We start from the raw sequence: 25,886 nt of genomic DNA on the forward strand, positions 1-25,886 counted from the left end.
ATTCAGGCTCAGCAGCAACGGAACAATTTGCTTTGCGTTTATCTTGTGCTTGTCTTCACCCCCTTTGCCATTGCCAAGAGGCTGGGGAAATGGCTCCAGGAGATGGGGCGACTTGCAGGCTGTTTGGGGGGGGGGGTGTCCCGAATCCCTGAGGTGAGCGGGATCCTCCTGCTCATCTGAAGGGATGCTGCTCTGAGCAACATTTTGTACATCTTCCCCAATATTTTAATATTGTCCTCTATAATTTCTCTTTGAAAACTAGATCGAGTGTAATAAAACCCTTTCTTATTTCCTTCTTTAAATACCTCATTTAATTGAAAGTACAGTGGAACCTCGGGTTGCGAACGTGATCCGTGTGGGAGGCATGTTCGCAACCCGCAGCATTCGCAACCTACAGTGCCACGTCTGTGCACGTGCTGGTTGTGATTTTGTGCTTTTGCGCATGAACGAGCTCCAAAACCTGGAAGTAACCCATTCCGGTACTTCCGGGTTTGGCGTGGTGCGCAAACCGAAAACGTGTAACATGAAGCGTCTGTAACCCGAGGTACCACTGTACTGCAACCAATCATTAACGTTTTCTCAAATCTCTTCAAAATCTTTCAGTTTTAATGTCCCTTCCTTTTCTGTTGAAATATCTCTATATGTAAACCATTTTCTTTTATTATTATTATTATTTATTGATATTGCTTCTATTGGCGACAACCACAACAGAGTTTTCTGTTCTAGTAAATCTTTATATCTTTCCCAGACTGTTAGAAATGATCTCCTAATTATATGGTTACAGAATCCTTTGCACACTTTCTCTTTGTTTTACCACAAGTACGCATGCTATCCAAATCTATTACCATGTCCTTCAAGGTTTAGCAAATCTGTTTTTTCTAATTGAATCCAGTCTCAAATCCAAGCACTACAGGCAGCTTCATAATATAGTTTCAGGCTGCTTCAGGGGGGATCTCGACTCCCTGACGCAAGCGCGATCCTTCTGCTCATCTGAAGGGGCGCTACTCTGAGCTGCGACTGAGCAAGGGCAGGCTCTTCCTCTGAACATGGTGGGATCGTAGCTTCCAGGTTGCCAGGGTCACCTTAGAGAACAAAGAGATGTTGGTCATTGTGAGAGATTAAAAAAACAACCAAAAGACTGGTTCCTTAATACTTAAAGTCCCAGGATCTTTTAAATAAAATGATCTGGGCAAAATTGGTGAAATAGGTCGGATCCAGCCCAATCGCCTTCTCAATCCGGCCTGTGGACTGTCCAGGAATCAGCGTGTTTTTACATGAGTAGAATGTGTCCTTTTATTTAAAATGCATCTCTGGGTTATTTGTGGAGCATAGGAATTTGTTCATTCCCCCCCCGCCAAGATATAGTCCGGCCCCCCACAAGGTCTGAGGGACAGCAGACTGGCCCCCTGCTGAAAAAGTTTGCTGACCCCTGGCGTATCACATCTACCTTAATAACAAAATATCATCCCACTTCCTATGTTACTCATTGTGCAAATATGGCCAAAAGCTGCCCCCCATATAAATTTATTGATGTATAAGCACTATATTTTTATTGCAAGATTGTCCCGATTACATACATGTTGACCGCAGGCTGTCTTACTTATCACATGTTAACCATTTGTTTCTAATGTGATGGATTGAACCCTGTGGAGGCCCCTAGGCAGTCAAAATCTCAGGGCCCCCCTTGCAAATTATCTCCTAATACATTTCTGTAATTTTCTTGCAAGATCAAATCAATATCATTTTGATCCACTGCTGCGGTGCCTATAGACCGATACCTATTTGGTAATCTGGCAGTGCTAAGTCCCTCTGGCGACTCACAGCATCTTGATACCTTTCACCAACAACTGGCAAAAGTAAGGAGGAGCCAGGGACGGCTATTTTGCTGGGAACCAGGCTCCTTGTTCCTTCCTGGCTGATGAGGGCAGCCAGGACTCAGCTCTAAAGCTGCAAATAAAACATTTAAAATATGTTGTAAAGTGCATTATACAAATGCAACACTAGATGGCGACGGTGAGCCATGGAAAATTTGATATATTTTTCAAAACGGGTTGTTTTTTTAAAAAAAGTATTTTCACTTTTTAAAATATGTGTCTAGATTCCACCCCGGTTTCAGCAAGAAGCTTGCCCACCTGTTGGAGTTTTGCCAAGATCCCCAGAGCTCTTTGTGGAAGGATGTGGGTCTGTAGCAGAGAGGACACCCGCCCGGGCCTCCCGAACTCCAACGGACGTGATGTGTTTTGTGGACACGACAGGTTGCAGTTGTGGGACTTGGCCCTGTGCTGGGCAGTCAACCATCCGGCGACGTCTCTGCAGGATGGACTCCAGCTGGTTGTCTGTGAGCTTCTTCTGGCTGCCTTGACGTCGTCGGCTTGATCTCCGCCGCAGACTCCTGGTGCCGCTCTGGGCCTGAGAAGGTCGGAATTAATTAAAAGAACTGGCGCCGGATCAAGGAACATCAACTCCTGATAGCCGGAACATGGGAAGTTATCCAAAAATGTTTAATTTGGAACTGTTTAATTGGCTCTTTTGATTGTACAGTGGTGCCCCGCAAGACGAATGCCTCGGAAGACGAAAAACTCGCAAGACGAAAGAGTTTTTCGTTTTCTGAGTTGCTTCGCAAGACGGATTTCCCTATGGGCTTGCTTCACAAGACGAAACGTCTTGCGCCTTTTTTTTCTAAACCGCCAATGCATTCCTATGGGAAACCGTCAATACACATTGGTGCTTCGCAAGACAAAAAAACTTGGAGAACGAAAAAACTCGCAGAACGAATTAATTTCGTCTTGCGGGGCACCACTGTATTGTGATTTGGCATTGTATTAGTGTGGCCTCCATTGGATTGTTATCAATGAAAAACGAATGAAAAATTAATTTACAAAAAAAGGCGAGAAGGTCGGAATTAAATGCACCAGGGTGCTGTTAGAACCATAGAATTGTAGAGTTAACCGCTGCTTAAAAACCTCCAAGGAAGGAGAGGCCACCACGTCCCACTGTCAAATGACCCTTACGAAAAGTTTCCAAAGCGCAGAGCTCCAATGACCACTTCTCTTCACATAGGGCCTGATTTTATTTCTTATACAAATATTGAGGCACATGGTCACTTGCTGCCATTGGTATATGCAAACGTCTGGCTCATTTAAGACTATATATCGCTCTTATTCTCAGCAATAATGGAACTTACAGGTAACAAATACTTCTATTTTTTTTATATATCCTTGTATTAGTAAATACTTGATGAACTGCCTTCTCAGTAGTTCCGCTGGTCCGCTATCTGACTTTTTGAAGATATCTGAAGGCAGCCCTGAATGGGGAAGTTTTTAATGTGTGATGTTTTATTGTGGTTTTATACTTTGTTGGAAGCTGCCCAGAGTGACTGGGGCAACCCAGTCAGATGGGTGGGGGTACAATTAATTATTATTATTATTATTATTATTATTATTATTATTATTATTATTATTCCTTCCAGCCTTTGATGCTTTATGGTTTGGATTTTTGATTCTTTGTCTCTGTCCCCCTCCCTTTTCTATGTTTGCTCTTTGTTGCTGTTAATAAAGAGCAAAGCAACGGCCAAATGTATTTGGTTAATTAATAAATGACCCAAGCGCCCCCCCCACGCCAGCATTGCTGCTGTGGTGCTGGACCCCATCCATTATTATTATTATTATTATTATTATTATTATTATCCATACACACAGACGATTCTTACCAGGAGACCTTGCAGCTCCATCGTGGTGCTTCGGCGCTTGCTCACGGCGGCTGCCTGCAGGTGGAGAAGACACGGATGGGGAGCCCATTAGGAAGGAACCTGCTCCCATCTCCTCCTCCAAGGAGAGAGGTAGTGTGGAGTAGTGGTTAGAGTGTCCCTTGAGGACAGGGGCGACCAGGGTTCAGGTCCTCACTCAGCAAGGAAGCTGACAGGGTGGACTTGGGCCAGCCGCTGTCTCCTCTCACACTTAGGTGAGGAATCATATGATTATATGCTGCCTTAGAATCTTTAATTTGATTCAACACATGTAATCGTTATTAATATTCATTATTTTCAGTTGTTATCTCTGAGAAATGTAGAAAATAACAGGATATATTTGTACGAATTCTTCAAACTTACACGACCCCTTAAAAATTAGGTAAGGAACCAAATGTTGTATAATACTGTTTTATAATTTATGATAATTTAGAATTTTAATGCATTTTCATATAATATTTGATACTTCCAGCTGATGAAGGTGAATACATCGAAACAGGGCCCTGTCCTGGTTTCTGATCCATAATTGACTTCTGACTTCTTCTCAATGATTGAAACTCAGACCTTCACGTCGAATCTGACTATGAACTTATCTCTACTCATAAACTCTTATCTCTAATTCTGTAACAAATTATTGTGTTATACATATCCTTATGAGTTTGTAATCTCTGTTTGAGTTTGTACTCTCTATTTGGGTTTGTAATCCTCGTCAGAATACATACTTTTGAATGGATTAGTTTTTGTTACAATTGACTATTGATTTGCGAGTAGGGACCACTCTGACTACTGAAACTTATATTGGTCTGAGTTCTTGGTGTGCTTTTTTTGGGTATATTTAATAACAAGAACTCCAACTTATTTATCGCTGTCTCCTCTCAGCCTAGCCTACCTGGCAGGGCCATTGTGAGGAGAAAGAGGAGAAGAATCACGGGCTGTGGGATGTGATCCATGAGAGGCAGTCAAGTACAACATTCCATGTTTTCCTAGAGTGGACATGCGAGGGAATGTTTGGTCCAGCCAGTCAAAACTTCCTGTTCCTCCTGGCTGGAGCATCCTTCCTTTTGCCTGTGACAGAAGGTGGGCGTGGCCTTACCTCCCCAGGTAACAAAAGGACGAGTCACGCAGCACACCTCTCTCTTTTTGACTTCCTTCTTCGTTTGACCAGCTTCTAGCTAGGACTGCTCTGCTAGCTCTCAGCTAGCAGAAGCACTGGGATTATTCCCCCGTATGGGGTAGATCCACATGTACATATTGTAACTAAGTCTGCCTTCAGGGATCCAACTGTGAACTGATGTGAGTAAACTTCTTTTATTGACTTTGAATAAGATTGTGGCGTCTTTATTCTTTTAAGAGGGATTCAAGGGAATTTACCAGGTACGTACAATTCAGTCTGAGATTGAATTGTATAATAGTGAGAGTATAGCTATCAACCTTCCCTTTTTTGCAGAAAATTCCCTTATTCCAGCGCCGTTTCCCGCTGCTATCCCAGATTGTTAGATATCCCATAGACTGTCCCTGGGACAGGTGAGGCTCCTTATTTTCAAATCTGAAAGTTGACAGCTATGAGTGAGAGGCTCACACGAGCCTGCAGCCAGCTATCTGCTGTGCATATAAAAAGAGGGAATGTAAACTCTGCTAAGTAAAGGAACTTGCTAGTGCAAGTTAGGAAGGATATTAATAAACAATATATCCTCTCCTGCCACCCTGAACATTCCCACACAGGCATCCCCTTGTGGCGAGATTTACAGGAAAGAAGCCAGCGGTTTTGAGGAGGGATGTTGCCACCGCTAGAGAAAGGAGACTTTGCTTTGCTGAGCGCAGGGTTGCAGCTTAGAAGTGGAACACCTGCTCTGAAGGCAGAAGGCACCATCCCTGATTTAAAAAATGCTGTTGTAAATGTGCATTTTAAATGTGACTTCACTTATGAATGTTTTAATGTTTTGTTTTTTGGAAAAACGTTTAATTTTTTGTTAACTTTGTGTTAAATACATATTCGGTTGTGGACCTCTTTTGTCATGTTTTATTTTGAAATCTTTAAGATAATATTTTAGTTTCCTGTTAATTATGTTGCTTTGACTGTAAATTCTATACAGTGGTACCTCTGGTTACGTACTTAATTCGTTCCGGAGGTCCGTTCTTAACCTGAAACTGTTCTTAACCTGAAGTACCACTTTAGCTAATGGGACCTCCCGCTGCTGCTGCGCCACTGGAGCACGGTTTCTGTTCTCATCCTGAAGCAAAGTTCTTAACCCGAGGTATTATTTCTGGGTTAGCGGAGTCTGTAACCTGAAGCGTATGTAACCCGAGGTACCACTGTATTTGACTTTCTTCAGATTGTTGTATTGATGTTTTATTGATGTTCTGATGTGCTGTGAAGTGTTCTGAGATTTTTCTTGAAAAATATAAAGCAGTATAGAAATGAAATAAATAAAATCACCATCATCATCATCTCCAGGCAGGGCTACAAGAGGCTGCCAGTCAGAGTGGACAATACCAAGCAAGATGAACCAGTGGGTCTCGTTCCCTATACGGAAGCTTCCCACAATCCTCAGCGGCAGAGCACCTGCCCTGCTTGCAGAAGGACCCAGGCTCCATCCCTGGCGTCTCCAGATGGGGAATGTCCCCTGCCCAAAACCTGGGATTGGGGCTGCCAGTCTGGGTAGACAGCATTGAGCTAGATGCGCCAGTGACTCTGGATAAGGCAGGTTTTTATGTTCTGCGCTCCCACTCTGCTTCTTTACCTTGGAGAAGTCCCCAGCGTCCTTTCTGGCTGGCCTCAGGACCACCCCGCTTTTGATCCTGGCCATCATTTCTTCCACCGCTTTCGATTTCACATCGTCCGTGCAGGAGTTTGCTGCTGCCCAGAGGGAAAAGGGACATTTGTAGGGATTTTTATTTTTCATGGGGTGAAGGGTAAAACCCCCCCAGCAATATTGGCTTTTCCCCTTCCCAGGGGGCCTGGATGCATGCGAAAGGGCCTCCTTCAAAGAGCCTCCTTCTCCACCACCAGTATGAGACTTGTACCGCAAGCAGGGGGATGCGGGTGGTGCTGTGGGTTAAACCACAGAGCCTAGAACTTGCCTATCAGCCGTTCAAATCCCAGCGATGGGGTGAGCTCCCGTTGCTCGGTCCCTGTTCCTGCCAACCTAGCAGTTTGAAAGCACGTCAAAGTGCAAGTAGATAAATAGGTACCACTCCGGCGGGAAGGTAAACGGCGTTTCCGTGCGCTGCTCTGGTTCACCAGAAGTGGCTTAGGCATGCTGGCCACATGACCCGGAAGCTGTACACCGGCTCCCTCGGCCAGTAAAGCGGGATGAGCACCGCAACCCCAGAGTTGTCTGTGACTGGACCTAAAGGTCAGGGGTCCCTTTACCTTTACCGCAAGCTGGAGGGGTTGGCTTAGAATCTGTGATTGTAGAGTCGGAAGGAACCCAACCCCCTGCAATGGGGGAAACATAGCCCTGATAGTTGGCCGTCCGGTCTCTCTTTAGAATATACATGAAGGAGCGTCTCCACCCCCCACCGTTCAGCCCAGACACTGAGGTCTAGCTCTGAGGCCTTCTGGCAATTCCATCCATCTGGGCAGAACGATGGGGGCTCCTTCAGGTCTACTGGACCGAGGCCGTTTAGGGCTTTAAAGGTCAGCACCAACACTTTGAATTGTGCTCAGAAATGTACTGAGAGCCAATGTAGGTCTTTCAAGACCAGTGTTATGTGGTCTCGGTGGCTGCTCCCAGTCACCAGTCTGGCTGTTGCATTCTGGATTAGTTGCAGTTTCCGTTTCACCTTCAAAGGTAGCCCCACGTAGAGCGCATTGCAGTAGTCCAAGTGGGAGATAACCAGAGCATGCACCACTCTGGCGAGACAGTCCGCAGGCAGGGAGGGTCTCATCCTGCGTACCAGATGGAGCTGGGAGACAGCTGCCCTGGATACAGAATTGACCTGTGCCTCCATGGACAGCTGTGAGTCCAAAATGACTCCCAGGCTGCGCACCTGGTCCTTCAGGGGCACAGTTACCCCATTCAGGACCAGAGAGTCCCCCACACCCACCCGCCCCCTGTCCTCCCAAAACAGTACTTCTGTCTTGTCAGGATTCAACCTCAATCCGTTTCCTTGGTCGCATCCAGATGCCTTCTGGCTACGGGGTCACTGCCCTGCAGTGATTGAGGGGGGCGCACCCCGAAACCTCCCTCCCTCCCAGATCTGCTTACCACATTTCGCTTGCTGCCTTCCTTTCCTCTGCCTGAGGGCCATCAGGGGGCTGAAGAGATGGAAGAACGGAAGAAGAAAAGTCAAGACCGGTCCAGGTACATCAGAAGAGCCCTGCAGGATCAGGCCCATAGTCTGTGTCACCCAGCATCCTGGTCTTACCGTGGCCAATGTGATAGGAATTGTGAGGTCTTAGTTATATGTTAAATGTTCATAAGTGTACCAACCAAGCACGTACATAGATCAGCACAGGTAGACCGACCTGAAACCATTTTTGATTCCCAAACTGACCTCAATTAACCTCTCTTTCCTCACAAATCCTGTCTTAAGGGCACATTTAAGATATGAATAGGGTGTGAGCCTAACCCTGGCTCAGGAATTATCTATCATTACAAAAGACTGGCCAGGCTCCCCAGGCAATCCAATCAAGTGACCATTAAACAGGTGACCTTGCAGACAGAAGGTGAACAAAGCACTCAGATTTCTGCTGTAGACCGCCCTTTCTGTGATGTAGGTATGGTGTGTTTGGGGGGTGGTCTTGATCTACAGGGTGCCAATTTCAAAAGTCTATATAAGGGACTTCACACCTTGGTTCTGGGTTCCTCCTGCGTGTGGTGAGTGAGGACCCTGTTGCAACAAATCAATAAAGATCAGGCTTACTAGCTGCTTTGCTTCTCAATATTCACTGGTTGGCCTCTGTTATTTTCTCCTACCAATAGGGAACCCACGTAAGGACTCTATTTGGGCTTGTGGATAAGGGGGAAAGGGCAGACTTTGTTTACAACACCAACCAGGTGCCCACTATGGGAAACCAGAACATGAGCACGAGAGCAGGACTCTCCTGTCCCGTAGTTTCCAGCAACTGAGATTCAGAAGAATCGCTGCTTCCCACTGTGGAATCATGGAATTGCATGATTGGAGAGTTGAAAGGGACACCCAGGGGCCATCTAGTCCAACCCCCGTAATAGAGGTAGAACTCTGATGCTGTTGGTCTCCCCACTCCGCCATCTGCTGGCCACCTGGCATGGATAGGGTTGCCATATTCCCCAAAGTGAAAATAATAATAATAATAATAATAATAATAATAATAATAATAATAATTTTTTATTTATATCCCGCGCTCCCCAGCCGAAGCCGGGCTCAGAGCGGCTAACAACACAGCATTCTAAAATCAATTCATTCAAAAATCAATTCAGAATCAAATTAATGGCAACCATTGGGCTAGAGTTCTATGAGGATTACAGAAGGAGGGGGTCAGACTGTGCCTTGGCCATAATAATAAAATTTTATAAATAAAATCCGGGCAGAGTTGTTGAACTTGTCTTTTGGGGAACATCTCTCTCTCCCCCCCAAAAATATCATTTGGGGCTTTTCTTTGATTTTTAAAATGATTTTTTAAGACGTCCATGTTTTCCAGGACATTTTGCCAGTTCAGCAAAAATCCTCCCGGATGCCAATTTTCTGAGCGATTCCCAGACATGTCCAGGAAAACCCAGACATATGGCAGCCCTAGTGGTGGATGCTTAAGGTGGGATTCCCGCCTTGCAGCGGGTTGGACTAGATGACCCTCGGGTGGCCTCTTTGTTGAAATGAGCCTGTCCAGACATGCAGAATTTCGACCTGTGCTTTAATTGTTTTCAAGTGTTTGCAATTAAAGCACAGCTCGAAATTCTGCATGTCTGGATGGGCTCATCTCATCAGCCTGGACTGGAATGGAGCCACAGGAAGCTGCGCTGGCAAAAAGACAGTTGAAAAAAGATATATATATACAAATAAAGCTGTATTTGATGGCTGAAAGGATATATGATGTCTGACATGATTGAGAATCGCAGAGCCAGAGAAGGAGAACTTTAAAGCGTTAAAACTGAGATGTGGAAAATATGGAAACGACACGGAGAGGTAGGATTGAGATTTGGAGCTATGCTTCAAGGTCCAGACTATGGGTAAAGGTAAAGGTAAAGGTAAAAGTACCCCTGCCCGTACGGGCCAGTTGTGTCCGACTCTAGGGTTGTGCGCCCATCTCACTTAAGAGGCCGGGGGCCAGCGCTGTCCGGAGACACATCCGGGTCACGTGGCCAGCGTGACATCGCTGCTCTGGCGAGCCAGAGCCACACACGGAAACGCCGTTTACCTTCCTGCTAGTAAGCGGTCCCTATTTATCTACTTGCACCCGGGGGTGCTTTTGAACTGCTAGGTTGGCAGGCGCTGGGACCGAGCGACGGGAGCGCACCCCGCCGCGGGGATTCGACTGCCAACCTTTCAATAGGCAAGTCCTAGGCACTGAGGCTTTTACCCACAGCTCCACCCGCGTCCCCCAGACTATGGGAAGCCCCCCAAAATTAATAATTATAATTTGGATGATAATTTGGTCTTTTTTTATTTTAATTTTTTATTTTAATTAGATTATGATTTGATATGCCAATTGGATGTTTTTTATTGGAAAATTAATAAAAACGATTTACCAAAAAACAAAAAAAAGTTTTCAAGTGTTTAGAACTTTTATCTGTGTTTACTGATAAGCTTATGGCTTGGCTCTCCATTTCAACCGCTTTGATGGTTTTTATTATATTCAAGCAGCATATAAAGTTTATGAATAATAATAATAATGATAATGATAATAAATTTTTATTTATATCCCGCCCTCCCCAGCCGAAACCATGCTCAGAGCGGCTAACAACAGTAAAATGATACAACATTCTAAAATCATTTCAATAATAATATTAATAATAATATTAATATATGGCAAATGATACTTACTCCACTGAGACATGGCATGCTGGAGGGAGAGGAGGGGGAGGGGGAGGAGGAGGAGGAAGAGGAAGGGGAGCCTCAGGGCATGTTTTGGGAGACGGGGTCCCAGTCGCCTTCGCCTCTTCTTCCAGGGATTTCACTGCAATGAGAAAGGCAGGGTTTCAGGCCCCCACAAAGAAGGTGGCCTTCGTTTTGTTTTTCTGCAGGGTGGAAGCCCTTGAAAAGGCTGTGTGTGGCTGTGCATGGCACTGATTGGCCAATCCTTGTGATGTCACCCACCCACCGCAATCCTCCTAACAGTTTTGCACTTTTGCAGCAGTTTGAAGAACTGGAAAGGGAAAATAAAGGGTCATCTCCCTCTGGAAAGATACAATGAGAGAGGCTGGCTGCACGGCAGAATGACTCAGGACAGCAATACAAGGAAAGTGGCTTGGGAAGTTGTATAAGCAAAATGACGTCTTAATCACTTTATTGCACATTGCATTGGCATTCTTTAGGAGTTGACGCTTTATAAATACTCCTTTTAAAAAATGGATGTGACTGTGCCTGTTATTTCCTGATACCGAGGTGAGAGTAATGATTAACGTTATTTTTTCTTTATTATTGGAATGGCTTAAACACTTTCTCTATTTTTTTGCGTGGAAAAAGAGTTTTAAGTAATATGTTGATCTTTTTTGGATCCCGAGGTTCTGAAGTCGTAGAATCACAGAATGACAGAAGAGTAAAGTTTGAGGTCACCTCCAAAGGTCATCCAGTCTGACCCACTGCCATGCCATCATTGCAGCTAAAGAATCTCTGACAGCTTGTATCTATACCATAGCCGATCCTGCGTTTCTAATCCACGCAACCGAACATGCCATACCTCTCTCTTCCAGAGCCGCGTTCCTCTCTTCCGCTTGGCGAAGCCTCTCTCCCAGGCGGACCTTTTCTTCCTCTGCTGCCGCCAGGGCAGCCAGGAGCCTGTGGAATTCTTCCGCCTGCGGCTGCCCCAGCAGCTGAGCCTCCAGGTCCTTCACCTGGAGAGCAAGGAGCAAGGTGAGCAGACTGGGAGCCCAAAGCCAAGCCCCTTCCCCCAGGACATCAGAGGGACGTGGACCAAGAAAGAGGCTTCCCTCCGGGCAGCACTTGAACTCAGGACTCGCCCCCCTCCCATTAGGCAAGGTGAGGCAAGCTGAGACACTGAGAGGGGCAACAGTGACAGAGCTCCCCCTAAGGATGCTGCCCCATCACCACTTCTGTAAAAGCATCCCTTGGCTTGCAGGGGGGTGGACTAGATGTTCTTTGGGATTCCCTTCCAACTCTCCAATTCTATGATTGTTGGGTTGGGTTTTGCCCAGGCAGCGAAATGTCCTGGGCCAGCACTGGGTCACCAGATACCTCTGTGGATGGGCAGGAGATTCAGGAAAGACAAGACGCAGTCCTCCCTTCGCATGCCGCAGAATTGACCTCTGGAACTACCTGCCACATTCCAGTCTAAACCGATAAGGTTGAGGAAGGGAGTCTGCCTCCCTCAATATTCACATTTAGGCGTGATTTTAAAACATTTCCTGTTCAGTCATTTGATGGCTGGAATATTCTGCTCTCGGCAACCTTCATATGATTAGCTGTGAGGCTGTGTGTCTGTTTTTAAACAGTTTTAGGCAGTGCTTTTTTTTCTAAAAAAAACAAACCGTTAAGGGGTACTCTCCTTTTGACTCAAGAAAATCACCATTTTGTAGTTCAAATCAGGAAAAATAAATACAGTAAATGGACCAAAGTACGAAGATTCACAAAATGTTTAGGGGTATGCGTACCCCTGCATCCCGGCCCCAGAAAAAAAGCACTGGTTTTAGGGGTTCTTAAGGGTTTTACACGTTTTAGATTTTCTTAATTGTTTTAAATAATGTTTTAATTATATATATTTATGTGTGTGTGTGATTTTTTTAAAAAGTGTAATGGTTTTTAATTGTTTTAAAAAGTGCAACTATTTTAATGGTTTTTACATATACAACTGATCTATGCACTCTAAAGATGCATTATGAGATTGCTTTGAGATGTGTTATAGTCATGTCATTATTATTTATTAAATTTATACACAAAAACACAAAAATATACACCATGGTAACAAACGAAAACATTGCCCGCCCCCCAGTTTAAAATGCCATAGATTGCTTAACTAGCCCAAAGCCTGGGAGAAGAGGAATGTTTTTTCCTGGAGCCTAAAGATATATAATGAAGAAGACAGGAGCGCCTTCCTGGGCACTCTTCAAGCGATTACGGAAAGTGATCCATAAATGAGATAAATTAATTTATTAATATTTTTTAATTGCATTGTTTGTGCAACTCTGGTGTTTGATGTCCTTTGCGAAACAGGCAGGCTGGACAGAAAATGAATGTATGCTGGAAATGTAAGGAAAAAGAAGGCACCTTTTATCATATGTGGTGGAAATGTAAGGCAGTAAAAGGATTTTGGGAAATGATATATAATGAGTTGAAAAAAAATGTTTAAAACAACCTTTGTTAAAAAGCTTGAAGCCTTCCTTTTAGGAATTCTAGGTGTCGAAATCCGAAAGGGACAGAAATGACTATTTATGTATGCGACCACGACTGTGCGGACGTTACTGGCCCAGAGATGGAAAGAAGATCAAGTCGCTATCAGAGAAGAATGACAGATCAAGTTGATGGACTATACTGAAATGGCTAAAATGACCCTAAGAATCAGAAATCAGGAAAACCAAAATGTTAACAAGGAATGGGGAAAATTTATAACTTATCTTAAAGAGCATTGCAAACAGTTAAAATCGTTAGTAGGATTGGAGTAACACCTGTAGTTTAAGGCTGAATTCTGGACATAATGGAAGAGTGAAGGATTTGGAGTATCATAAAAGATGCGGAAGGAAAGGATTAATTAATTAATTAATAGGACCCACAAAGGGTAGGATGGAAATCCAAGAGATTCCTTGGAATCTTGTTTTTATGATTTATGTTTGTTATATCTCTGTACTAATTTAAGTTGGAAACCCAAATAAATAAATTTGTAAACAAAGAAAGTGGATGGATGGATTGAAAGGGCAGGAACCAGGCTCTGCTGAGGTCCTTGGGCAGGTGGAGCCCCAAACCCACCTTAGCCTGGTGCTCTTGCTGGGCTTCTTCCAGTTCCCGGGTCATCTTGGCCACCTCCTCCATGGCCTGGAGAAGCTGGGTCTCTGGCCCAATATTCTGCATCAGGATCATGCTCTGCCGGTTGGCCTCCTTCTGCTTCACCAGCATCTGTGACATGAGAAAAGGGGGTGGGAGTTCAGTGGTCATTAATGTTGCAATGCATATATGAAATAATGACACATATGCATTATATTCGTAACTTCACATTTTCACATTTTCATCCATTTCTTACTTCTTGCCCTGTGTTTTCCATCCACCGGTGTGTGACTTCCTTGTTATTATTTTGTAACTTTATTATTGAGATTGTAATTTTGTATCTTAATAATTAAACATTCAATCTTAATATATCTGCTTAGCTTAGCTTAATTTAGTGAAATCAGTCTATACATATCAATAAATTCTTGTTGGAGCATCTTTTGGTCATGTATTCTTCTATACATTTTCCATTCCTGTTTGAGATTTTGATTAGATTGCATTGTAATTGTTGCGGTCATTTTTGCTAATTCAATCATTAAAAAAAAATATATCTTTCAATGTTGGGACATCTTGGTTGCCCTCCTCTGCACACCTTCCAGCTTCTCACCATCCTTCTTTAATTGTGGTGTCCAGAACTGGACACAGGATTCCAGGTGTGGTTTGACCAAGGCAGAATAGAGTGGTACTATGACTTCCCTTGATCTGGACACTAGACGTCTGTTGATGCAGCCTGGAATAGCATCAGCTTTTTTTGCTGCTGCATCATCTGGTTGGCTCATGGTTGCCAAAGGAAAACAAAGCATGATATTGTGGAGAAGGGGATGCGGGTGGTGCTGTGGGTTAAACCACAGAGCCTAGGACTTGCCGATCAGAAGGTCGGCGGTTCGAATCCCCACGACGGGGTGAGCTCCCATTGCTCGGTCCCTGCTCCTGCCAACCTAGCAGTTCGAAAGCACATCAAAGTGCAAGTAGATAAATAGGTACCGCTCCGGTGGGAAGGTAAACAGCGTTTCCATGTGCTGCTCTGGTTCGCCAGAAGTGATTTAGTCCTGCTGGCCACATGACCCAGAAACTGTATGCTGGCTCCCTTGGCCAATAAAGCGAGATGTGCGCCGCAACCCCAGAGTCGGCCACAACTGGACCTTATGGTCAGGGGCCCCTTTACCTTTTATTGTGGAGAAAGGCTTGTCCCTTGAATTCCTACCTGGCAGGCAAAGGTCTCTGCTTGCTGCCTCAGTTCCTCCTCCAGATCCAGCTGTTGGGACACCTTGCCGTACTCCTCAGTGAGTAGCCGGGACACTGGGAGAGAGAGGGCAGAAGAAACATCAATCACCTGTGAATCAAATGAAGGAAGGTTGGGAGGGAAAGGTGTGTGTGTCCCTGGAGCGAGCAGAGGCTGAGATGCCCTCTGCGTCGACTCTGCGGCTCCTTCCTAGCTCCCACTTTAATTTGGCTTGAGTGACATTTCATAGAATCATAGAATCATAGAGTTGGAAGAGACCACAAGGGCCATCGAGTCCAACCCCCTGCCAAGCAGGAAACACCATCAGAGCACTCCTGACATATGGTTGTCAAGCCTCTGCTTAAAGACCTCCAAAGAAGGAGACTCCACCACACTCCTTGGCAGCAAATTCCACTGTCAAACAGCTCTTACTGTCAGGAAGTTCTTCCTAATGTTTAGGTGGAATCTTCTTTCTTGTAGTTTGGATCCATTGCTCCGTGTCCGCTTCTCTGGAGCAGCAGAAAACAACCTTTCTCCCTCCTCTATGTGACATCCTTTTATATATTTGAACATGGCTATCATATCACCCCTTCACCTCCTCTTCTCCAGGCTAAACATGCCCAGCTCCCTTAGCCGTTCCTCATAAGGCATTGTTTCCAGGCCTTTGACCATTTTGGTTGCCCTCCTCTGGACACGTTCCAGTTTGTCAGTGTCCTTCTTGAACTGTGGTGCCCAGAACTGGATACAGTACTCCAGGTGAGGTCTGACCAGAGCAGGAATTTGCTTGGGTGCAACTTCCTCTATCCTCCCCACAAACAAATGGGAATGAATGCAAGTTCAAAGAGCCAACGTCGTCTAATCTCCCTGCAAAGAGGTCAGGATGCGTAGCTCATCTGGAAGCTCTGCCTCCGCAGTTGGGGGCAGCCATGCTTCTGAATACCAGGAAACCACAGGAGGGGAGAGTGGCTTTCGCACTCGGATCCTGCTCGCGGGTTTCCCGTAATGGGCATCTGGCTGGCCGCTGTGGGAAGAGGGTGCTGGACCAGGTGGGGAAAAGGAAGTAAATGCCAGCTCAGGAAGGGAGGGAGCTCTGGGTGCAAGAATAGGCCCTTCCTGTGACCTTTCCCCACAACTCACCTCGTTTGACCCTCTTCAAAGCCCTCTGACGCTCCGCCACCAGAGCTTGCAAGGATTTCTTCTCAAACTGCTCTTCTTCCACCTTTGCACAAAGGAGATTTTGCTTCTGTTTCATTTTTATTTATGATTTTCAGTTATATACATTTCAATAGTTTTACAATCATTCTAACATTTCGAAACTCGACTTTGAGTCGACTGGGGTTCAAAAGAAAGCAACTTAAAACAGCTGCTCTTGAGGCATTTCGTTCCGGATCTGCTAGACAGAGCCAGACAGAGCCGGACACTGACAGGTGGCTGTCCTGTCCCTGGCTGTGCCCATGGAGTAACCCACAATACCTGTTCCTGGAGCTGCTGGACCCGACCCTGGAGCTCCGTCACTTGCACGGCCAGTTCCTTCTTTTCATCCAGCAGCAGGGAAACCTTCGCTTGAAGGTCTGGGTAAAAAAGGAGGAGAAATGGAAAGGTGAATTTGAGGGAAGCTGGCTCCTTAGAGGAGAGACGAAAGTGGATTTCATGCTCTTTGTCCAGCTCATAGTGGTGAGGAGGAATGGAAGTTCCCCCAGAATGTCTGCTTTATATACATTATTTACACAATGGGCCCCACGTGACTGGCTAATTCCGGGATTCTCCTGTAGGCCAATCAGGTTGCAGATTCACTTCCACCTGGAGTTGGATTGGGTGGCTCCTGTGGACCAATCAGACTGCTGCATTCTGGACCCTATTGTTCTAGGACCAATCAACCAGACTGCTGCATTCTGAATCCTATTGTTCTAGGACCAAACAGACTGCTGCCTTTTGGATCCTATTGTTCTAGGACCAATCAGACTGCTGCATTCTGAATCCTATTGTTCTAGGACCAATCAGACTGCTGCCTTTTGGATCCTATTCAACTCAGTACCTAACAGCCAACTTAGCAGCTAGACCACAGGACAGACTCTTGGGACTCAGCCATACAGCTGAAAATAAAACATTTTAAGTGCATTATACAAATGTGACACTAGATGGCGATGGTCAGCTTATGGCAAATTCAGTATATTTTTCAAAACGCGTTTTAAAAAAGCATTTTTATATGAGTCCACCTCGACTTCACCTCCTGGCAGCTGAAAGTTGGGAAAGTCGGGACAGGTAAAAGAAAGTTCTTCACACATCACGTGGTTAAACAGGGGAACTCCCTGACACAGGATGTGGCGAGGGCCACCAACGTGGATGGCCTTGAAAGTCCAACCCCCTGCAATGCAGGAATAAACACACACACACAGTTCCATGTGCAGAACAGAAGGCAAGAGGTGGGGCCCCCCAAATTTGCTGAAATTTGAAAGATCTGAGCACTGCCCTGTAGGTGTCAGGAGGTCAGCCTACACTTGAGTAGGACACTGGCAGAGAAACATGCCCGACTGGCATGTTCTCTCCCTCCTGGTCGATCGTTCGGGAGCTTCAAAACTTTATTCAGCCCAAACATCATAGCGACCGATGCCAACAGACACCGGCACACTTAGGGATCCGCAGAGTCTTTGCAGTTCGTGTGACAGACCTCAGCATTTTGGCTAATCTACTTTATTTACATATAAACACACACAGAGCACTGCAACATGGCTCCCTCTCTCTCTAGCATCAGACAGCAAAGAGAAAAAGAACAAAGGACAATAGTCCCACTCAGTGGCGTAGCGTGGGGGGTGCAGGGGGGGCCGGCCGCACCGGGCGCAACATCTGGGGGGGCGCGCTCGCACTCGCAGCTCTCTGCCCCTACCTGGCTCACTCACTCTCTCTCACTGCAGTGCTGGCTGTGCAAATCCGATCTGAGGCGCTGGGTCGCTGACCACTGTGGGGGGGGGGGTGCCAGGCGTGCGGTGCGGTGCGGAGAGAGAGCGAGGGACTATCTGGGGGAGGGACAGTGCAGCGGGGGGGGGGCGCAAATTACTTGCCTTGCCCCAGATGCTGACAACCCACGCAACGCCACTGGTCCCACTTCACAGAACACAGGAACACAAACATCCTGTCTCTGTCACTTCCCACTCTGTGGAGTCAAAACATACCATGTCATGTGATAGACAACAATCCCATGACTCCAATCATGGAGCAGGAATTCTAACAGTAGGTCCCCTCCCATCTGGCAATGCTGGAGCAAGTGGGAGGGGAGTGGCAGCAACTATCAGACCCTCAGACAGCACTGCAGGGCTGTTGTGTTGCAGCTGGGCACCGGAGGGGGTGTGAGATCTAGTATACCTGAAGGTCCTGTATACCCGAAGGAGCATCTCCACCCCACCGTTCAGCCCAGACACTGAGGTCCAGCTCCGACGGCCTTCTGGCGTTCCCTCCCTGCGAGAAGCCAAGTTACAGGGAACCAGGCAGAGGGCCTTCTCGGTGGTGGCGCCCACCCTGTGGAACACCCTCCCACCAGATGTCAAAGAGAACAACAACTACCAGACTTTTAGAAGACATCTGAAGGCAGCCCTGTTTAGGGAAGCTTTTAATGTTTCTGAGACTATTGTATTTTAATATTCTGTTGGAAGCCGCCCAGAGTGGCTGGGGAAACCCAGCCAAATGGGCGGGGTATAAATAATAAAGTATTATTATAGATTATTATGAGAGGCATCTCTTGAACGCTGCCTCTCTATCCTTAAGGAACCTTCCTCTCTTCCTCCAAGGTTGGTCTTCTCCACTGTTGCAGGATAAGTGCATTTTGCACAGTCCCTGCCCAGACCTCTCCCTTCCATTCTGCAGCAGCAGCAGCAGCAGCTCCTCTTGGTGGTCTTTGAGCCAGAGCGGAAGCGACAACATGGCTCACCTTTGATTTGCTCCAGGTATTGGCCCACCGGATCCAGGACTTGCTCAGCAGGGATCTCCTCCTCGTTGCCCGGGTCGATGAGGTCCCCTGGGAGGTGGGTGAGCATGGGCAGCAAAGCTGCACTTATGCGCTTCAGCTTCTTGTTCTCTCTGCTCACCTGCAGGAGTTGAGATGCAAGGGCAAAGGTAAGCCCAGGATGATCATGGAAGCCGCGGTGGAAGGGTGGCTCAGAGACTGGGCTGCAAATCAAGGTGTCTTGCGGGACAGATAAAATAAAGTTTAAACTATGGAACTCACTCCTGCAGGAGACACAGGGCCGGATTTTGGTTTGATGAGACCCTCAGCTACTGAAGGTAATGGGGCCCTTTCTATGCCCAGCTGTCTTTTGTCAACAACAAATTGTCTCTGTTTTTTGTGTTGAAAAGATGCTATATGGGCTGGATGAATCCCAAGCCAGAATTAAGATTGCCGGAAGAAATATCAACAACCTCAGATATGTAGATGACACAACCTTGATGGCAGAAAGTGAGGAGGAATTAAAGAACTTTTTAATGAGGGTCAAAGAGGAGAGCGCAAAATATGGTCTGAATCTCAACATCAAAAAAATGAAGATCATGGCCACTGGGCCCATCACCTCCTGGCAAATAGAAGGGGAAGAAATGGAGGCAGTGAGAGATTTTACTTTCTTCGGCTCCATGATCCCTGCAGATGGTGACAGGAGTCATGAAATTAAAGGACGCCTGCTTCTTGGGAGAAAAGCAATGACAAACCTAGACAGCATCTTAAAATCAGATATCACCTTGCCAACAAAGGTCCGTATAGTTAAAGCCATGGTTTTCCCAGTAGTGATGTATGGAAGTGAGAGATGGACCATAAAGAAGGCTGATCGCTGAAGAATGGATGCTTTTGAATTCTGGTGCTGGAGGAGACTCCTGAGAGTCCCACAGACTGCAAGAAGATCCAATCTCTCCATTCTGAAGGAAATCAGCCCTGAGTGCTCACTGGAAGGACAGATCCTGAAGCTGAGGCTCCAGTACTTTGGCCACCTCATGAAAAGAGAAGACTCCCTGGAGAAGACCCTGATGTTGGGAAAGATGGAGGGCACAAGGGGAAGGGGACGACAGAGGACAAGATGGTTGGACGGTGTTCTCGAAGCTACCACCATGAGTTTGACCAAACTGCGGGAGGCAGTAGAAGACAGGAGTGCTCTGGTCCATGGGGTCACGAAGAGTCCGAAACGACTAAACGACTAAACAACAACAAAATAGGTATCTAAAGTCATTTGCTGTATGTGGGATTGGAGCAGGGATTCTCTGCACGCAAAACAAGGGCTAGACTCCTGAGTTACAGCTGTTTCCCAGCTTAGACGCCTTGCCATGTCCACCAGCTCGCCTGGCTCACCTGGGCTGCGTAGGCTTCTGCCTGCTCTCGACACGACTTCTCGATTTCATACTCTGCTTCCAGGGTGGACAGCTCAGCGAGCAAAGCCTGCGAAGCTGGGAATGAAAGGAGAGGGAAGGCTGAAGATCACCTATAGAGCAGTTTCCCCAGAATTTCTCCACTTGGTGACATAAATTCATCTTCAATGCCCATGACCCTACCCTCCAAAAAGCATCCTTCATAATGGTGGTTTGCACGACCCACTAAGGAAGATAACTGAAGTGTAGGCAAGACACAGCGATAACAGCAAGAACCTTTATTGAGCTACATAACTGGGAAACAGGGGCAAAGCAACCGCTTATATACATTTCTGAAAGTCTGGGCCACTCCCACTCCCACCGTTATTGGCTGTCTAAACTTCCAAGCTGCGAATCACGACTCAGAGTTCAAGGGCCAATGGCAGAGGCCCAAATCTGAAATCTTCTGTGATTGGACATCATGTATTGAATCAGAAGATAGGAGCTCAGAATCTTAGTCCGGACTCAAGCTCAGGCCAACACAGGCCACTGAATACATAACAATAATAATACACAATCAAATTCAAAACAGAAACCATGAATTGCATATTTTTAAAAACTATTCAGGTGTTGTGAACCACCCTGAGATCTGCGGATGAAAGGCGGTATACAAATTCAATTAACAACAACAACAACCAAGCAAACAAATAATCATATTAATTTACACATTAAAACTATTCTGTTTAATCCATTGGACAAAACTGGTGAACTTGATCCAATGATACTGAGGCATCTGATCAAGGTCTGTATTTTAAAATGAGCTTAAAGATATATTTGCAAATGTTTGTATGTTTCATGCCAGGCAGAAACCAGCTGGCTAAGTACTCTGGCAGCTGTTTATCTTCCTGCTCTCCTGAACAAGCCCCCCCCCCCCCCGATTTATAGCAGTAGCAGGAGACAAGTTTCTCAAAGTTGTAAAAGGGAATTACAGGCTGGGAGCAAAGGTTATACTGACGCTACATATTACAGAATACAATCAAGCTGCAAAAACACTAATTAAGAGTTGGTAAATAGTAAGATTTATTGTTTAACAGAAAATAATACCATGTGCCTCCCATCAGATTCTAGCCATATTTTCCCAAGGTTTAAGGTATCCTGAGAAAGTTAAAGGGCAATAAATTTTGGGAAGGGCTAATGGGAAAAGCAGCTGGCTGGGAAAGGGGGGTGTAAAATGAAGAGGCTTCTTTTTACTTTGCAAAGGCCTTTTCTTCTAAAAAGCTATCTATGTTATGTATGAGATTTATTGGCTTAATGTAATGATGCAAAGGATTTAGAAAGTAAGAAATGTTAGATTCTTATGTTAGATTCTTATTTCATTGATGGTGTGTGAGAATGTGAACCCAAGATCTCTGTTTAGATAGAATTTAATACCATGAGCCATTTGTTTTAGTCATTTGTTTTGGAATGCAGGGGCAACAGGGGCAAAAGGTGATCTGGTAATTAAGGTGCCTTGTCGAGGCAAATGTAAGATATATGGCTACTTGTCTGCCATTTATGGATAGAAGGAAATATAGCTCTTTGTCTCCCATAAAAGGTAATAGGAAATGGGTGTATCTTTTATGATTGGTTCTAGGAAACAGCCAATAGGAATTTCAACCAGGCTGATTGGACAGAGGCAGCCAAAGGAGGAGCAAGGGGGCTGGGCTGAGGAAATATAAGTGCTGGCCATCAGGGCTGGGGTGTGCAGAGCTTTTGGTAACCATATACCACTGTGCCAATCATTTATTTGTCTGACAAATAAATTATTATTTTAATTTCTCTATTGCTGCGTTGAATATTTCATTCCAGCTAAGCGTTAACCACAAGCAGGGTGCTACAATACCAGTTTTCCAAAGTCTGATAGTCTTGCCTCTTATTACCCCACTAGGGAATCCCGAAGCCCTTTCAGGGTTTGCTACTGCCCACTGTCTGCTGCCGACAACAGAAGTGTCCTGAGCACACCCACAAATCCCATATGCCTGGGACCTGGTTCTGCACCCTGTTCCCAAAACGCCCACATGCTGGACACGGGTGCAATCCCCCCCTCTCATCCTGAGGTTCACCACTGTGAATAGTCGGGACCAGGAAATGCAGGACACAGCTAGGCACCCCCCCAATCTCCGAGCAGCGAGAGGCTTCAGGCCAGGGGTCAGCAAACTTACCGCGCCTCAGGCCAGTGTCTCCAGTGCCGATCGCACGGCGAGCCGGAGGGCCTGGGAGCGCGTGCCCATATGTGTGTGTACACACTATTTTCGGCGCACTTTTGGGTCGGAGGAGACCAGAAATAGCTTGTGCGCATGTGCCTCCCCCGACCCGGATGTGCACCGGAATTAACACTTGCGCATGCGCAAATAATGCTTGTGTATGTGCACAAGTTATTTCTGGTGCTCCTCTGACCTGGAAGTGGGAAGCCGCGCAGTGCAGCGCCAGTAAGAGCGGGCGGCAACAGCGGGTGGCGGAAGTCGCCATGGGCTGGATAAACGAGTCCCTTGGGCCTTATCCTGCCCACGGGCCTTAGTTTGGGGACCCCTGCTCCAGGCATTCAGCAGGTTTGGTTTCCTTGGAATGAGAATCAGCAGAGACTGTGGCGTCTTCGGGATTTAGAGTTGTATTTATACATCTATGCAACCTGAGCATAAGGGGCTCTCAGCATTAACACCCCAACAGATCATGCTTACCATACTCAAATTCGGCTAGCTTTTTCTTGGCTTTATCCCTTTCCTGACAAGCAGCCGCTTCCTGGAAGATGGAAGGCAAGATATGTTTCTGGGTCACTGATGTTTCCCATTCCAATCCTGCCAGCAGAGTTGCTTTTGCTAAGCAATCATCCCCACCATCCCCATCCTCAGCACAGCTGCTCATGCAGACTTCAAAATCGTTTCCCCATCTCAGAATTTAGAATCACAGAATTCTGCAAGGGATCCCTAAAGGTCATCCAGTCCAACCCTGTGCTATGCAGGAATCACAACTAAAGCAACCTTGACAGAGGACCGCCCAACCTTGGCTTAAAAGCCTCCAAGGAAGGAGGTGGTCTATTCCATTGTTGGACAACTCTTACTGTCAAAAAGTTCTCCTTTCTAATCATCTGACTGCATGGGTTCGAGTCCTGCCCTCTGAAGCAAAACAGTGGGAGTGATTAGAAAGCCACAGTGAATGGTTGTGAGAACAGGACTTTCTTTGATTTGCTGGGGCTTCACTCCAGAACCTGAGCCTGACACCTATTTCCCATTCTCTCCCCATGAAAACTAGAAACTTATTTTGTTGATCATTGATGGGTTGTTGTTTTTTTATTAACTTTATGTGCTTTTTATTGTATGGTTTTACATTTTTATGCTTGAAGCTGCATCAAATATACAAATATTTTATAAATGAATTTAAAAAATGAAAGGACCCACATACCTCGGTGTCTTCATCTTTCTCCGAATCGGAGTCACTGTCAGATTCCAAAATGGCTGCAGAAGAACAGAAAGAGAACGTCGCCACGAAATGCCCAGGGGGCAGCACTGAGGCTCTGCTAGCCTCTCCCACCCTGGCACTCTCCAGATGTTCTGGACTACAACTCCCATCAGCCCATCAATCCATCTGTCCTTGATGGTCATATCGCTAGTTAGAAATCTCCTCTCTCCTGAAACATTCAGTTCTTGCCGCTCTCCCCCTCTCCACGTTGTCCTCACAACAACCCTGTGAGGGAGGTCACTGGCCCAAAGTCATACAGTGGATTTCCTTCAGTTGCGATGCTTAAGACCACATAAACACTTGGGGCCAAGTGGCGTCTGAAGCGGGGACCCTCCAAAGTGGAGCCCGCAGGTCAATAAATTGCACGGGCTCCTACAGAGGAATTCCCCCACCTTAGCTTTGCACATGTGGAAATTGAGTCTTGCAACAAGCAGAATTGCAACCAGGCCTTATTGCACAAAGCAAAAGGCGACATCCCAGAGTGAGGAAGAGTAAGGCCACGGGTTCATTTATTGGTGTCTGCAAATTCCTTCACACTTCTTCACGGCCATCTCGACTTTATACCTTTACAACCTCCTTTCGGCAACATTCTTTTCATTCTTTCCTTCACTGCCTTGACATCTTAGGCTATCCATCAAGGTACATATCATAACTTGCCCACTGCAGTTAGGGTTGCCATACACCCGGAATTTCCTGGACACAGACGGGGAATTCGATCCTTGTAAACATTGCCCAGGCGGAAATAGCTTGGATGTTAACTTCTTCTTTTTTTGAGATTTTGCAGAATAAACTCAGCAACTCTGCCAACAACCTCTGCCCAGTAGATCTGAAGGAGCGTCTTCAACCCCATCGTCCAGCCTGAACACTGAGGTCTAGCTCCAAGGATCTTCTGGTGGTTCCTTCACTGCGAGAAGTGAGGTTACAGGGAACCAGGCAGAGGGCCTTCTCGGTGGTGGCGCCCGCCCTGTGGAACGCCCTCCCACCAGATGTCAAGGAAATAGACAACTGTCTAACTAGAAGACATCTGAAGGCAGCCCTGTATAGGGAAGCTTTTAAGGTTTAATGTTTTACTGTGTTTTTATATATGCTGGAAGCTGCCCAGAGTGGCTGGGGAAACCTAGTCAGATGGGCGTCCCTTGAAATATAGCAACCCTAAGAACTTTGGGGATGTGGGAGGATTTGAATCTGCGTCTTCCAGGACCCAGCCTGACACTCTAACCCAGGGGTCAGCAACCTTTTTCAGCAGGGGGCTGGTCCACCGTCCCTCAGACCATGTGGTGGGCGGGACTATATTTTGAAAAAAAATAATGAACGAATTCCTATGCCCCACAAATAACCCAGAGATGCTTTTTAAATAAAAGGACACATTCTACTCATGTAAAAACACGCTGATTCACGGACCGTCCGCGGGCCAGATTGAGAAGGCAATTGGTCCACATCTGGCCCATAGGCCTTAGGTTGCCTACCCCTGCTCTAACCACTATGCCACAGTGTTTACCATGCCTCCCCTCTCAACCTGCTTTTGGGGCAGGCAGATTTCCTTACCTGCCAGCTGGCTGAGATCTTCCACCAAAGGCTCCATTCAGGTCTGGACTGTCTGTGCTCAGGCAAGGTCTGCCCAGCCTGCTCTGCCCCTTCTCTCCACAGTTGCATGGAAGGGATTAGGCTTCCCCAGAGAATTGAGAAGTGAAACCTCTCCTCCTCCTCCTCCAGCATGAGAGGGGTCACAAGAAGCCACAGGGCTTATTTTTTTTTAAAAAAATAATCTGTTAGGTTTTTCTTTTTACTGACCTGGTAATTGCATTTGCAACAGCAGCCGGGAGCTATCTTTTGCAGAAGCTAGCAAGAGGCCAACAGATTTCAGCACTCACCGAAACTCTGGCGAGAAGATATACGATTTACCGCCTCATATGCAATCAAATTAAAAGATGCCTGCTTCTTGGGAGAAAAGCAATGACAAACCTAGACAGCATCTTAAAAAGTAGAGACATCACCTCGCCGACAAAGGTCCGTATAGTTAAAGCTCTG

The 25,886-nt window shown here is 46.2% G+C and overlaps 1 protein-coding gene across 5 annotated transcripts; it reads right to left on the minus strand.

Moving 5' to 3' along the window:
* Positions 1-671: 671 nt before the first annotated feature.
* Positions 672-25,537, minus strand: LOC310657572 (shootin-1-like). Of its 5 annotated transcripts, none has more exons than XM_083398450.1 (16): positions 25,404-25,537; positions 23,802-23,854; positions 23,081-23,141; positions 20,368-20,462; positions 18,967-19,123; positions 16,518-16,615; positions 16,182-16,263; positions 15,027-15,121; positions 13,808-13,954; positions 11,568-11,721; positions 10,712-10,844; positions 7,957-8,006; positions 6,487-6,599; positions 3,710-3,763; positions 2,133-2,409; positions 672-1,082 (listed from the first exon to the last, which is right to left on the minus strand). In XM_083398450.1, exons 1-16 carry the CDS (start codon positions 25,438-25,440, stop codon positions 943-945), a joined length of 1,746 nt encoding a protein of 581 aa, XP_083254576.1. In that variant the 5' UTR covers positions 25,441-25,537; the 3' UTR covers positions 672-942. The 5 variants fall into 5 exon arrangements, with proteins under 5 accessions (XP_083254576.1, XP_083254575.1, XP_083254577.1 ...); XM_083398449.1 differs by having other exon boundaries at positions 6,487-6,602; XM_083398451.1 differs by lacking the exon at positions 3,710-3,763 and having other exon boundaries at positions 6,487-6,602.
* Between the last annotated feature and the right edge of the window lie 349 nt (positions 25,538-25,886).

This window comes from Podarcis tiliguerta (assembly GCF_965153285.1).
Source record: "Podarcis tiliguerta genome assembly, chromosome: 9".
NCBI classification, from domain to species: domain Eukaryota; kingdom Metazoa; phylum Chordata; class Lepidosauria; order Squamata; family Lacertidae; genus Podarcis; species Podarcis tiliguerta.

Bases quoted from the DNA above. Each gene is read 5' to 3' on its own strand.
- LOC310657572 (XM_083398449.1), bottom strand. From the start codon at position 25,440: ATGGAGCCTTTGGTGGAAGATCTCAGCCAGCTGGCAG. The intron at 19,124-20,367 runs GTGAGCCAGGCG...CAACTCCTGCAG, and splicing joins CAGAAGCCTACGCAGCCCAG to GTGAGCAGAGAGAACAAGAA. The intron at 15,122-16,181 runs GTGAGTTGTGGG...TCTCTCTCCCAG, and splicing joins TTTGAAGAGGGTCAAACGAG to TGTCCCGGCTACTCACTGAG.